This window comes from Saccopteryx leptura, chromosome 2, assembly GCF_036850995.1.
Source record: "Saccopteryx leptura isolate mSacLep1 chromosome 2, mSacLep1_pri_phased_curated, whole genome shotgun sequence".
In the NCBI taxonomy this organism is placed as follows: domain Eukaryota; kingdom Metazoa; phylum Chordata; class Mammalia; order Chiroptera; family Emballonuridae; genus Saccopteryx; species Saccopteryx leptura.
In genome coordinates this window covers 358045786-358058506 of record NC_089504.1, presented here as the reverse complement: position 1 = coordinate 358058506, position 12721 = coordinate 358045786, and the positions used below count along the sequence as shown (strand labels likewise).

Below are 12721 nucleotides of genomic sequence, written 5' to 3'. Positions count from 1 at the left end.
AGGCAAGTACTAAGACCAACTCATCGTAAACAAAATAAATAAGCCCTAAGAAAAAAATTAGCTATAACCCTATCCCACATACCTCAATAAACATTGCTGTATAGACCCATCCATTCCTTTCTATTTTCTTTCTTTTTATTGATTTTTAGAGAGAGAAAGAGAAAGAGGGGAGAAGTGGGAAGCATCAACTTATAGTAGTGGCTTCTTGTATGTGCCTTGACCAGACAAGCCCAAGGTTTTGAACCAGAGACAGACCTCAGCGTTCAGGTCAATGCTTTATCCACTGTACTGCCACAGGTCAGGAGTCCTTTTATTCTTACATGAAATTAAAATTATCAGGTTGATACTATTTTGAAATCTGTCTCCTAGTCAGTTTTTCTCATCTCCCTAGACATTTGCTGATGCTATTCTCACCCCCAAACTGTCCCATTCTTTAATCCTCTTAAGAAACCTTCCATTTGAAGCCCCCAACAGAAAGTGGTTGACCACTCTGAATTTTGTCCTCACCAGCTTTCTCCCCTTTCTGAGGCACCATTTAGGTCCGCCTGGTATGTTTCTTGTGTGCTTCTTGCCTCTCCTGTTAAACTGGGCAGCTTCCTGGGAGTAGGAACTCAAGCATCCTGCTCATGGTACCTAGAATGCACATAGTAGGCACTTTATAAATATGGCTGTACAAAAGTACATAGACTTCCTGTTTCTTGTATTGAGTGATCTCAAGGTATGTCATATAGGTCACCTGACCTGTGGTGGCAGAGTAGATTGACCTGGAATGCTGAGGTCCCAGGTTTGAAACCCCAAGGCTTAAGTGCAGGCTCACCATCTTGACCATGACATGATCCCAAGGTCTCTGGCTTGATCCCCCAACCGCAGTCAAGGCACGAATGAGAAGCAATCAGTGAACATCTAAAGTGAAGCAACTACAAGTTGATGCTTCTCTCTCTCTCTTTCTCTCTCTCTCTCTCTCCATGTCTCTCTCTCAAAAATAAAAAAAAATTGGCCCTGGCCAATTGGCTCAGTGGTAGAGCGTCGGCCCGGCGTGCAGAAGTCCCAGGTTCAATTCCCAGCCAGGGCACACAGGAGAAGCGCCCATCTGCTTCTCCACCCCTCCCCCTCTCCTTCCTCTCTGTCTCTCTCTTCCCCTCCCGCAGCCGAGGCTCCATTGGAACAAAGATGGCCCGGGCGCTGGGGATGGCTCCTTGGCCTCTGCCCCAGGCGCTAGAGTGGCTCCGGTTGCAACAGAGCGATGCCCCGGAGGGGCAGAGCATCGCCCCCTGGTGGGCAGAGCTTCGCCCCCTGGTGGGCGTGCCAGGTGGATCCCGGTCGGGCGCATGCGGGAGTCTGTCTGACTGTCTCTCCCCATTTCCAGCTTCAGAAAAATACAAAAAAAAAAAAAAAAAAGGAAAAAAATTAAATAAAAAAAAAAAACAGTATAGGTGAAGGAGTGATCTAGGAGGTAGATGCTGAGACACTGCACAGCAGAGGTCAAATCTAGGGAGCGGCCTAAAGTCTGGGTAACCCCCAGATCACCCATGTCCACCCTCCTCCCCCTTCCCAGGGCTCTACCAAAAGCTCAGAAAGGAACCACCCACACACAGGGCTCCATGTGTGATATATATTTATATATATAATTGCTCTGATTTTATTGTACTTTATCATCTTTTTACAGTAGATCTGACACAGGCATTAAATAACTGCAGAGAGAGACCACTAGGGTGAGGGGAGTGCAGGAAAACAGGGACCCAAAGGGAAGAAACTCAGATCCAGCCAGAGAAAAAAAGGAAGGGTCCATCAGCAGGTGGGGTGTGGGTGGGGTGTGGCGGCTGCAGCATCAGAAAAGGGAGATTAGAGGTGAGGAAGAGAAGGGCACTGCCGGAGAAAGTTAAAACACCTCTGTAACTCGGGCACTCGGGGGTCATTTAAAAATGCAAAGGGGTCTGAGGGAGACTGAGCCAGGAAATACAGGGCCTGAACTGAGGGCTTATTTGCAAGTTTCAGGCTGATATGCGAGGAAAGGGAAAGAGTTAGTGATTAGTTGATAAATTGCTAAGAGAAGCCAGCTAGAGGATGGGGTGGGTGGGAGGGGGGCAGATCTGGGCCCAGGAAAGGAGGTGGAATAGTCCCATAGCCTGCTGACGTTTCCAAGGTGGCCACTGGGGAGATTCAAAATGGCTGCCCCTCCCCCAGAGCTCCTGGGAAGTGGAACTTGAAGGATATTCTGGGAAAGCAGACAGGCGTCAGAGAGGCATCAACAAAAACAAAGTGGATATTTAGCCTAGGTCGTTTCAGCCCCTCCGAGGAGTGCCTATCTGGGTGCTAGAGACCAGAAAGAGAATTTTCCAGGAAAACCAGCACAAGATTTTTCCAGACCTTCACTCTCAGCTCACATAGTCACCTTAGGATGAGAGGTGGCAAGTGCCAGGACACAGGCAAAAGACTGCAGAGCCACCTGTCATGAAAAGAGAATGAGGACAGAGAGGAGGTGGAGAAAGACTTACCAGAGGAACCAGACAAGTCAAAAGCCAGCAAGACAGCAACACTGTATCATTGGAGAAGGGGGGTGAGAGAGGAAGGTGACAGCAGTTGCACTTAGGAATGGAGAATGGAGTGCCATGTTCCTGTCTGGAAGTCAAGGGGTGAAATGAGATTGTGTTTGTGTGCGTGAATTTAGGTGGGTGGGTATGAAGGTAGGTGGGCATTTTCTGTATCTCTCAGAAGATGGGAGGGTAGCTGTGGGGACATCCCACTCACAGCAAACCAGAGCCAGAGCGACTCTTCTGTGACCATCTTGGGATCCCATCTCCCTGTCTCTGCTTGAGCTAGGGCCAGAAGATGGTGGGAAATGTGTGAAAGTGGAGAATCACAATGAACATCAATCAGGCTAGGTTTAGAAGTAAAGGAAAAGGAACATTCCAGAAGCATCCATAGGAAAGAGGCAGGGGCAGGAGGAAAGGGGGCTCAGGTTTTGTTGATGCGGAGTTTAAAGGCCACTCGGCCAGCGAACTTGTCTCGCTCATCATCTGTGGCGATGTTGGCTGCATTGATTCGGCATTCCACGTTCACCTCCACGTTAGGGGTCACATTCAGGAACTTCACGGCTACCAGGGGTTGTGTGTAGTTTACCTGGACCAAAGGAGGAGAGTGAGGGTCTAGGCCCTTGGCCTCCTCCTCAGGGAGCCGTCATCCCAGGGCCTCCCATAAGACTTACGTGGAACTTTTTGCCATAGTAGGGGAAGTACATAAGGTCGATGTTGCCATTGGCAGGGTACATGACAAAGCTGCCCAGATTGTCAGCATCTTCATCTCGCTGTGGGAGCACAGGACGGTAGAAGGGAGAGCTGGTCAAGGATGGAAGGAACCCGGACGCTCGCCAGACTTCCCTTTGTTTTTCACTCCAGATTCTGTCTCTTACTATTTCCCTTGAGCTGTGTGTCTGTATGTGTTTGTGTGTGAGCAGGAGGAGGTACCCTGTCTCTCTCAACAGACTGGGAAGTCCTGAAGGGTGCTAGTGATCCTGAAGCCTCCTACTCCACTCCCACCTCAAGCTCTTACCCCATCCTCAGGAACTGGTTTCTGGAGCAGAGCCAAAAAAGAACAGATAAATGAGTGAAGGGCTCAGTAGGAAGTAAGGAGAGGGTTTGAGCAAAGAACTAGCAGGAAGTTTCTAGAGAGGACAGAGGTGCAGGGAGCAGAGTTCTAAGGACAACTTAGTGGTGGCAGATGGTGCTAACAGATCAGCAGGTATCAGATACCTAAAAAGAACTGAGGGACAGGCAAGATATGGGAGGGACAGCAGAAGACATGGTTATCAGGGAATAGAGGAAAAGGTGGGAAGGTTAAGGAGAGAAGCCAGAGGCCTGGGCTTGGGTGGGATCAGGGAGGGGTGTCTATCCACACAAGAGCAGCTTCTGCATCCTAGAGAGAAGCAAAAGGGGTAGGAGCCCCTTGGAGTTCGTGCCGTTTTGGAGCCCACTCTTACCCCTTTGTCCCTAGAGTGATGGGACCTCTGGGAGAAAAGAAGATTGACAGGGATGAGTGAATTACATGGAAACCATGTATACACACAAGTGAGCAGGTGGACAAGGCCCAAAATACTCACCTTCCCCACACAGGTAACATTCATGCTCTGGTTTGCTCCTGCATAGAAGTTGATGACCTAGAGTGAGGTAAGCAGTGAGGGTTAGAGAAAAAAGTCAAAGACACAAGTATCTAACCTCCAGCCATGGATCTCAGCCTCCAGTGGCCCCATCTTTCTTGTTCTCTCATTCGAACATCTAAAAGTCTAATGCCAGTTAGCCCCAGTGAAAGGAAGTGGCTGCCAGTAAATGGTGGCCCCAGCTCCCTCCTCCATTCTCCCTGGGAACCAAGGTCATGGTTACCCGGTTCATCTTGATGAAGACACAAGGTTGCCCAGTGCTATAACCATAGTGGGTGGGGTCCCCGATGCCAGAGCAGTCACCCAGCTGGGTTCGGTTGAACTGGCAGGCACGTTTCGGGTAGTTGAGGACTCCGTTATCTGGCTGTTCGTAATAGCGCCCAGGGCGGCAGACATCATTCTTTTGGGCTTGGACAGAGTCGTTGTAAGCTAAGAAGGTGGGGGAAAGAGAGCAGGAGCCTGATGTTCCATTTCTAAGGTCTCCAATCCCCTGCCCAAGGTCCTGCACAACCACATCTCCAGGCCCACACTCACGCTCCAAAAACTTGTTGAGCTTCTGCACATGGTGGTCCCAGCTTTCAGTGTCACTGACATTGACAATAACATCAAGGTTCTCAGTCTTGGGGCGAATCATCAAGCCTACAGCCACACAAGGGCAGAGTGGAGGTTGTATATCAGATGCAGGACCACACACAGAGGGCAAAAATGGATACAGAGAACACCAGGGTGAGGGATGGGATACAAGTCCAAGAGCTTCATGGGAGGAAGATCTCCCCAAATCACATAGTCTCAACTGTGGGAAACGAGAAGGAAGGCAGACTTTAAGAACTGCCCAGCAGGCCCTGGCCAGTTGGCTCAGCGGTAGAGCGTCGGCCTGGCGTGCGGGGGACCCGGGTTCGATTCCCGGCCAGGGCACATAGGAGAAGCGCCCATTTGCTTCTCCACCCCCCGCCTTCCTCTCTGTCTCTCTCTTCCCCTCCTGCAGCCAATTTGGAGCAAAGATGGCCCGGGCGCTGGCGATGGCTCCTGGGCCTCTGTCCCAGGCACTAGAGTGGCTCTGGTCTCGGCAGAGCGACCCCCCGGAGGGGCAGAGCATTGCCCCCTGGTGGGCAGAGCATCGCCCCTGGTGGGCGTGCGGGTGGATCCCGGTCGGGCGCATGCGGGAGTCTGTCTGACTGTTTCTCCCCGTTTCCAGCTTATTAAAAAAAAAAAAACAAAAAAAAAACTGCCCAGCAAACGGTGACTGGATCATCAAAACCACACCTCTAAGAACTCCAACTTCTTAGTGGAGTTCCTAATGGAGGCTTAGGGGCACAGGAGCAGGTAGAGTGACTGGTAGGAGAGCCTCATCACTCACCTGGTGTGGCCAGTCGGTCCTGGTACTTGGGGGTATGGTCAGAAACAGTCTGCAGCATCACCCACATGGTGAGGGTGAACATGGCTGTGAGGAAGCCATAGAAGACGAAGTAGAAGAGGAGGATAAAGGCTGCAGACGAGGAAACAGGGTCAGCAGGTTCTCCTGCCACAACCTCTCCTTTCTCATACACCCCTTTCCCACTCAGAGATTCTGCACTGGGATGGGTCAGCCTCGGGGACATCTTAGGGCCTTCCCTAAGGGGAGCCAAATGAGACAAGCTGGAAACAGGCAGTTGTGTCTGGCATCCAGCCATGACTCCCAGCCCCCTCCTGGTTTAGGGCACAGTGAAGCCTGACCTTGTAGAGGCCACAAGAGACCTAAACTCCCGTTGCTGGGACAACCCCAAGGATTGGCCACAGTCATTTTGCCTCAAATTACATTTCCAATTTCTCAACGATTCATGGCCCTGAAATAGCAGATCTGTTGCTGCTGCTTTGGAGTTCTTGCTTAAAGTTGTCCAGCATGACTTGAAGCTGTCACTGGCTACCATTCACAATCAATTCTCATCCCGCCTCTCAGAGTGGGGACTCTCACACTCAGATAGGGAAATCTTCTCTCCTGGCGACCCACCTTAAACGCAGCTCCTGCCAAATTATAAAATCTCTCGGAGACATCTGTCCAGAACCTTCAACAGTCACCCTGTCCCCAAATCACACACAACACTCAAGGCAGAAGCAAGGAGTAAAGGCAGAACCTCCCACAGTCTTCTCGGGAAAGAGCAGGTCTTTGGTGGATGTGAGAGGGCACTCTGTCACTCCTCAGTCTGCTGTGAGTACCTGCTATTTCCACCACTGGGGAACCCCAGTCCTTTTGCCTCACAAGACACTTCCCCCATGAAGCCTCCTCAGATTCTCTCAAGCACTCCTGGGCGCCTCCAATTCCCAGGAACTTGACTTCAAGTTCCCTGGAGCAAGAACTGCATTGTACCCACCTCAAGGGCCCCAGGTAGGTGGGCTGATGAGGACATCCTTGATCAGTGTGGAGGAACTTGTAAACTGTGTCACAGTGTCCCCTGTGCTTACACTTCCCAGTTTAACAATCCTTTTTGGCAGAATTCCACTCGAACCTGCACCCATGCCCAGCACCAGACCCCCAACCAGATACAACGAACTCCCTCCACACCCCCTAACTCCTGCCATCCCAGAACATCCAGTCTCAAAAACCTCACAGGGCTACTCCTCCCCAACAGACCCCCCACACACACACCTGCAGAGCAGCCACAGATGGCTCCAAACGCTCGACAATGGGATACAACTTCCGCTATGAAACCCCCCCTCCAACACCCCCACACACACATACACACTTAAGACCCGCCCTCTCATGCGTGTTCCCAAGGTCCAAGGGATGGGCACGAACTAAAAATGGACCGGCTTGGGTAGCTAGCTTGGGAGCCTTAGGGAGGAAAGGGGCGCTTCTTTGGGGAAGGAGGGCAACTGTGTGGAGCCGACCGGTCCCCGAGAGCGAGCGCCGCGGCGCGGACACGCTCATAGAGCCAGTGACCCCCCGCGCGAAGGGGCTCCGCGGGGGGCGGGAAGGCGGCAGTGACCTACTTTCTCCGCCTCCGCAGCGCCAGCCTGGGAGATTAGACCCGCGATTCGGTCCCCTCCCAGCCCAGAGCACTGCAGGGGGGTTGGACGCCGAGGACCCGGGGAGGGAGCTGGGGATACACCGGCGGTATCTTGTGCCCCCGGGGCGTCGCCCAGCGGACACCCCCCTCTTACGCAGCCGCCCTGCGTACCCCAGCTGGTCCCGGTGCGGCCCATGAACTGGTGCGTCCTCGGATTCCACACGAACTCCTTCCATTCCTCAACCACCTGCCCGCAGCTCTTCTTCTCTTTCTTGATGACCATCTTCGCGACGGGGACTATGGAGGAGCTAGGGTGCGGTGCGCTGTAGCCCCCCTCCCACGCACCGGAATGCTCCGCGAGCAAAGGCAGCCGGGGCGATGGAGACCCCCTTCAGCTCTGCAGCTGCTGCAAATTCCGAGGTGCACGGCCACACGCTGCAGGTTGTCGACAGCGCGGCGTGGGATGCACCGGCCCTAGGCCCCCCGATTGCGATGAAAAGGGGGGTTTCAGAGCAGGAGAGGAAAAAAAGCGAAAGGAGTACGAGTGCAGCTTCACCCCCACCTCCTAGAAGCAAAACGAAAAGGGATGCAAAAATAGACGGCAGCAAAACCCGAGAAAAGCGCAGAACAAATCTGGGTGCAAAGAGGCAGAAAGGGGATTGGGGAGGGGGCGCCCCGAAACCCGAGATTCAGAGAGGCTGTGGAGAGGGAGTCGGGTAACCGCTAAAGTCTCTTCCACCAAGCAGAGACCGCCACAGCAGTGGTAGCTCCACCAGGGGGGTAGGGTGGGACGCGTAGTTGGGGTCAGCCGGGGATAGGACTCCCCTAAACCGAGGCTCTGCTACTCAGCAGTGCGGGGCCGACGGTCGCGGAGCGCAGTCTTTATAGTCAGCCGCTATGGGGGTGCCCGCCTCCTTCCCACCCCCAGAAACCCCGCCTCCTCGCCGCTGGCCCCGGGAGCTCATACATATGCAAATATGGAAAGGACTTGTGCACGCCCCCTGTCGCCTCATCAGTGCCAGGAGGTCTTTGCCCTAACCCTACCCCAGTTACTGGACTGGAATCAGGGTGGGTAGAGGGGAGAAAGGGCGTGTCTGGGCAGGATACTGAGACAACCCCAAAGAAAACAGAGACTGAGAGGGAAGCCATATGCATCTAAGATGGGGGCCTCAGGCAGGGAGTTAGAGACTAAGATCCAGAAGACACACAGGACAGATGTGAAAGGAGTAGAGAAAGAGCCAGAAACCAAGAAGAACGGGTAAAAGAGACCAGCCAGGGTGCTAGACCAGCAGGATGGAAGCTGGAACAGGCCATACAGAGATGGAAAGAGGCCACCACACGAAATTCCCTTTGTGGGAGCTGCTACTGATCCCCTGCCCACGACACCTTCTTCAGTCCTACAGCCCCTTCTCCCACCACCAGTTTTTCTCCAAGCCTCAGGGCTTCTGGGCTTCCCGGCACAGTAGGGAAGCCCTCCCAAAACCCCATTCCCAGCCCCCAGCATTGCCCTGGGACCCCAGCCCTGGAACCAGGTCTGTTAATCTGCTTAGGTGCTCTGCCTCCTCTCACCCCCACGTCTGAACTCCCCACCTCATTTGCCCACTTGAGTCAACATTTATTAAGCACCTACTAGAGACCATGTGCAACATAGCCCCAGAGAGGGGAAGTCAAAGTTCTCACAGGGCTCAAGAGACCCACAGTCTAGACGGGGAATACAAAGCCTCTAAAGACCTGTGTTAAGGACAATTATCTGCCTGACTGGTGGTGGTGCAGTGGTTAGAGCATTGACTGGGATGCTGAGGACCCAGGTTTGAAACCCCAAGGTCACTGGCTTAAGTGCAGGGTTGCTCTGGCTTGAGCACGAGATTATCAACATGATTCTGGGATTTCTGGCATGAGCAAGGGGTCACTGGCTCAGTTTGAGCCACCACCACCCTGCCCAGTCAAGGCCTGTATGAAAAGCAATCAATGAACAACTAAAGTGATGCAATTATAAGTTGATGCATCTCATCCCTCTCCCTTCTTGTCTGCCTCTCTATAAATATCTCAAAGGAAAAAAAAAAAGAACAATTATCTATCTTTTTCCATCTCTCTTCAAATCTTGTTATGTTTCCTTGGAAAGGTTTTTCTTTCAACTCTCATCCTAAATCCTGGGCTCCAGTCCTCAACAACTCCATTTTGACTGTTACTCTTCCCCTCAAACTCTCCCTCCAGTTGAGGGTCAGCTTTGTGGACTTGAGATCTGCTCAGTCAAACAAGTCCCATGCTCAGAATGGCTTGTGCTTGGTTTAGTGCTCTGCTATCACCATCTTGAAATTCTTCATAATTTTATCTTTGAACTTGTGCTTTGTAAGTGAAGTCCAATGGGACAGTGGAGCCTGCATGTGAGCAGAGACAATATTCACAAAAGGTCACTCATGAAGCTCCATGAGCACAGAACTCTCGCGGATCCACCACACATGGGAGTTCAGCAAGTACATGAGAGTCAAAGCAAGTACAAAGTAAGTGTGATATGTCTACACGAGAATAAGTAGAGGTGCTGAAAGCTAAGGGGCCAAACTTTTCATTTGAAGCAGAATTTGCTTTGAAAATAGAAAGAAAGCAATGGCCTTCTAGAAGACACAGATGATCAAGACACCCTACAGATAGAGCATTGGCCTGGGATGCTGAGGACCCAGGTTCGAAACCTCAAGGTCGCTGGCTTGAGCGTGGGGTTTTCGGCTTGAGTGTAGGATCGTAGACATGACCCCATGGTTTGAGCCCAAGGTCACTGGCTTGAAGCCCAAGGTCACTGGCTTGGCTGCATTCCCCCACCTCCCCACCTCCTCCAGTCAAGGCACATATGAGAAAGCAATCAATGAACAACTAAGGTGCTGAAACGAGTTGATGCTTCTCATCTTCCTCCCTTCCTGTCTCTTTCTCAAAAAAAAAAAAAGACGTCTTATCATATCCCTTCTCAGTCATGTTACTTCCCTGATTTAGCCAACCACTTCCACTAGCAATGATGGTGTACAAGGAAGCGCTGAGGCATAATTTCTTTTCCTTTTAGCCCTTCTATATTTATCAATAAACTGAAGATAGAAAAATGTTAAACAACATTAAGTAGCAAATAAAAGATGCCATGAGAAGTCAAGAAAAGAACTGTGGAAGAAATGAAAATATCTTATATTTCAGTCCCTTGAACTGCATCTTTTTGTTGCTTCTTGAACAAGGGATCCCACATTTTCACTTTGCAGTGGGTCCTAAAAATTATATGGCTGGCCCTGCTTCAGCCCCCTTCTGCAGCAGACTCTGGATTAACTTTCTCAAGATACAGTTTTAATTAAGTGATTCCTCAGCTCAAAGATCTTCAGTGGCAGCCTGACCTGTGGTGGCGCAGTGGATAAAGCCTCGGCCTGGAAATGCTGAGGTCGCTGGTTCGAAACCCTGGGCTTGCCTGGTCAAGGCACATGTGGGAGTTGATGCTTCCTGCTCCTGCCCCCCTTCTCTCTCTCCTCTCTCTCCCCCACTCCTTTCTAAAATGAATAAATTTTAAGAAAAAATTAAAAAAAACCTTAATTACACACAAAAAAAATCTTCAGTGGCTTCCTGTTACCCTGCAGGATGGAGTACTGATTCTTCGGTTTAACTGTCAGGGTAGTCCACAATCTAGATGCAGCCTGTGTCCCCAGCCCCTTTGCCACCAGGCCCCAACTGGTCCTCTGCTGCAGTTGAGCTGGCCACTCCCACCCAGTACAGGCTACACTTACTCCTGGCTTCACACCTTTGTCTATTTCACTTCCTTATCCTGGAAGACTGCCCATCCCTCCGAGTCCACCCTGACTCCAGTTCATTCATTTAATGAGCATTTGCTTAGAGCCAGGCACTGTTTTGTCTCTATATGCTCTTGTGGCTTTCATCCCAATAAACAATAAAAACAAGCAAACAAATAAAATAATGTTAATATTGTGCAGAAAACAATAAAACAGGGTGACGTGCCAGAGAGTGCCTGGATGGTCAGGGATGGCCTTACTGAAAAGATGACTTATAATGTGATGATACCCTAGAGACCCAAAGGAGCCATGGGGACATGTGGTGGAGAGCCTTCCCGGAGAAGGGACTTGCACGTGCACGTCAAAGGCTGCACTTCAGTGAGTGAAGGCAAGATTGATAGAGCAAGAGGTCCGAGAGGAAGGCAGAGACTAAATCACACAGGTCCTTTTAGGCCAAAGGGAGTAGTTTGGATTTTAATCCAACCATCACAGAAGCAATTCTAGTATTTTAAGCAAGCCAGTAACATGATTAAATTTAACAAAAGTCACCATGAACCTGACCAGGCAGTGGCGCAGTGGATAGAGCGTCGACTGAGATGCAGAGGACTCAGGTTCGAGACCCCAAGGTCACCAGCTCGAGCACGGGCTCATCTGGTTTGAGAAAAGCTCACCAGCTTGGACCCAAGGTCGCTGGCTTGAGCAAGGGGTTACTTGGTCTGCTGAAGGCCCACGGTCAAGGCACATATGAGAAAGCAATCAATGAACAACTAAGGTGTCCCAACGAAAAACTGATGATTGATGCTTCTCATTTCTCTTCGTTCCTGTCTGTCTGTCCCTATCTATCCCTCTCTCTGACTCTCTCTCTGTCTCTGTAATAAAAAAAAAAAAGCCGAGGATCCTTATGAAAGTTTTTGAATAAAAGGTAATTTTTTTAAAAATCACCATGAGAAGCAAAGATGCCAGTTAGAAAGATTTTGCAGCAGTCCAGGTGGAGAATATGAATGGCTTGTACCAGAGTAACAGGTTTACAGATGGAGACGAGAGACTGAGTTCAGGATCAGCTTTGGAAACACAGTGACATGAACAATGGATAAAGAGGATAATCAAAGCTAATACATTACTTAGGTTTTTGTTTTGAGCAATTAGGCTGAAAACTCTTGTGTGTATTTTATTTTTTTAACCAGACTATAAGCTCTTTGAAAGCAGGTCTTTGTCTTAGACTTCTTATATATCCTCTATACCCAAGCATCCCAGTTACTGAAGTTACTGGTTGCTGAGTTGGGCTTAAAGATGAAATGGCTTCAGTCTGACCCGTGGTGGTGCAGTGGATAAAACACTGACCTGGAATGCTGAGGATGCTGGTCCAAAACCCTGGGCTCGCTTGGTCAAGGTACATATGGGAGTTGATGCTTCCTGTTCCTCCCCTCTTCTCTCTCTCTCTCTAAAATGAATAAAGTCTTAAAAGTATTTTTTTTAATTTAAAAAATTAAAATAAAAAAAAATAAAGAGGTTTAATCATTTGTTCAAGTTCACACTTCCAAAAACTCATCTCTTTGATGATCCCTGATAGAACTTGCAACCAGGCTCCCTGGCACTTCACAGATATCTCTAAAGCATCTACCATGTCTATCTAGTGCTGTCCCTCCCAGGAGCACTCCGCATCTTTCTTCCCTCTCAGGTGCATTTCCTAAACTCCAGGACCCCACGAAACTTGCAACCAGGGGAGCAATAGGCAGTGGCTCCTCCTGCGGTAATCCCTTGAACCTGTCTTCAAGGCCCCTTTTCTTTTTTTCTTTTTTTTTTATTAAGAGAGTTAGCTCTTTTTTATTTTT

The 12721-nt window shown here is 50.2% G+C and overlaps 1 protein-coding gene across 2 annotated transcripts; it reads right to left on the bottom strand.

Moving 5' to 3' along the window:
- Positions 1 to 1598: 1598 nt before the first annotated feature.
- ATP1B2 (ATPase Na+/K+ transporting subunit beta 2) lies at positions 1599 to 8015 on the bottom strand. 2 transcript variants are annotated; one of them, XM_066364779.1, is made up of 9 exons: positions 7309 to 8015; positions 5511 to 5639; positions 4688 to 4792; positions 4377 to 4582; positions 4097 to 4153; positions 3977 to 4003; positions 3550 to 3570; positions 3206 to 3304; positions 1599 to 3120 (listed from the first exon to the last, which is right to left on the bottom strand). In XM_066364779.1, exons 1-9 carry the CDS (start codon positions 7418 to 7420, stop codon positions 2956 to 2958), a joined length of 921 nt encoding a protein of 306 aa, XP_066220876.1. In that variant the 5' UTR covers positions 7421 to 8015; the 3' UTR covers positions 1599 to 2955. The 2 variants fall into 2 exon arrangements, with proteins under 2 accessions (XP_066220876.1, XP_066220877.1); XM_066364780.1 differs by lacking the exons at positions 3550 to 3570; positions 3977 to 4003 and having other exon boundaries at positions 7309 to 8013.
- Between the last annotated feature and the right edge of the window lie 4706 nt (positions 8016 to 12721).

Excerpts from the sequence above, each read along its gene's own strand:
- ATP1B2 (XM_066364779.1), bottom strand. The coding sequence starts at position 7,420 with ATGGTCATCAAGAAAGAGAAGAAGAGCTGCGGGCAGGTGGTTGAGGAA. Across the intron at positions 4,154-4,376 it reads TCTTCATCAAGATGAACCGG|GTCATCAACTTCTATGCAGG; the intron begins GTAACCATGACC and ends ACCTCACTCTAG. Across the intron at positions 4,004-4,096 it reads ATGTTACCTGTGTGGGGAAG|AGGTCCCATCACTCTAGGGA; the intron begins GTGAGTATTTTG and ends CTTTTCTCCCAG.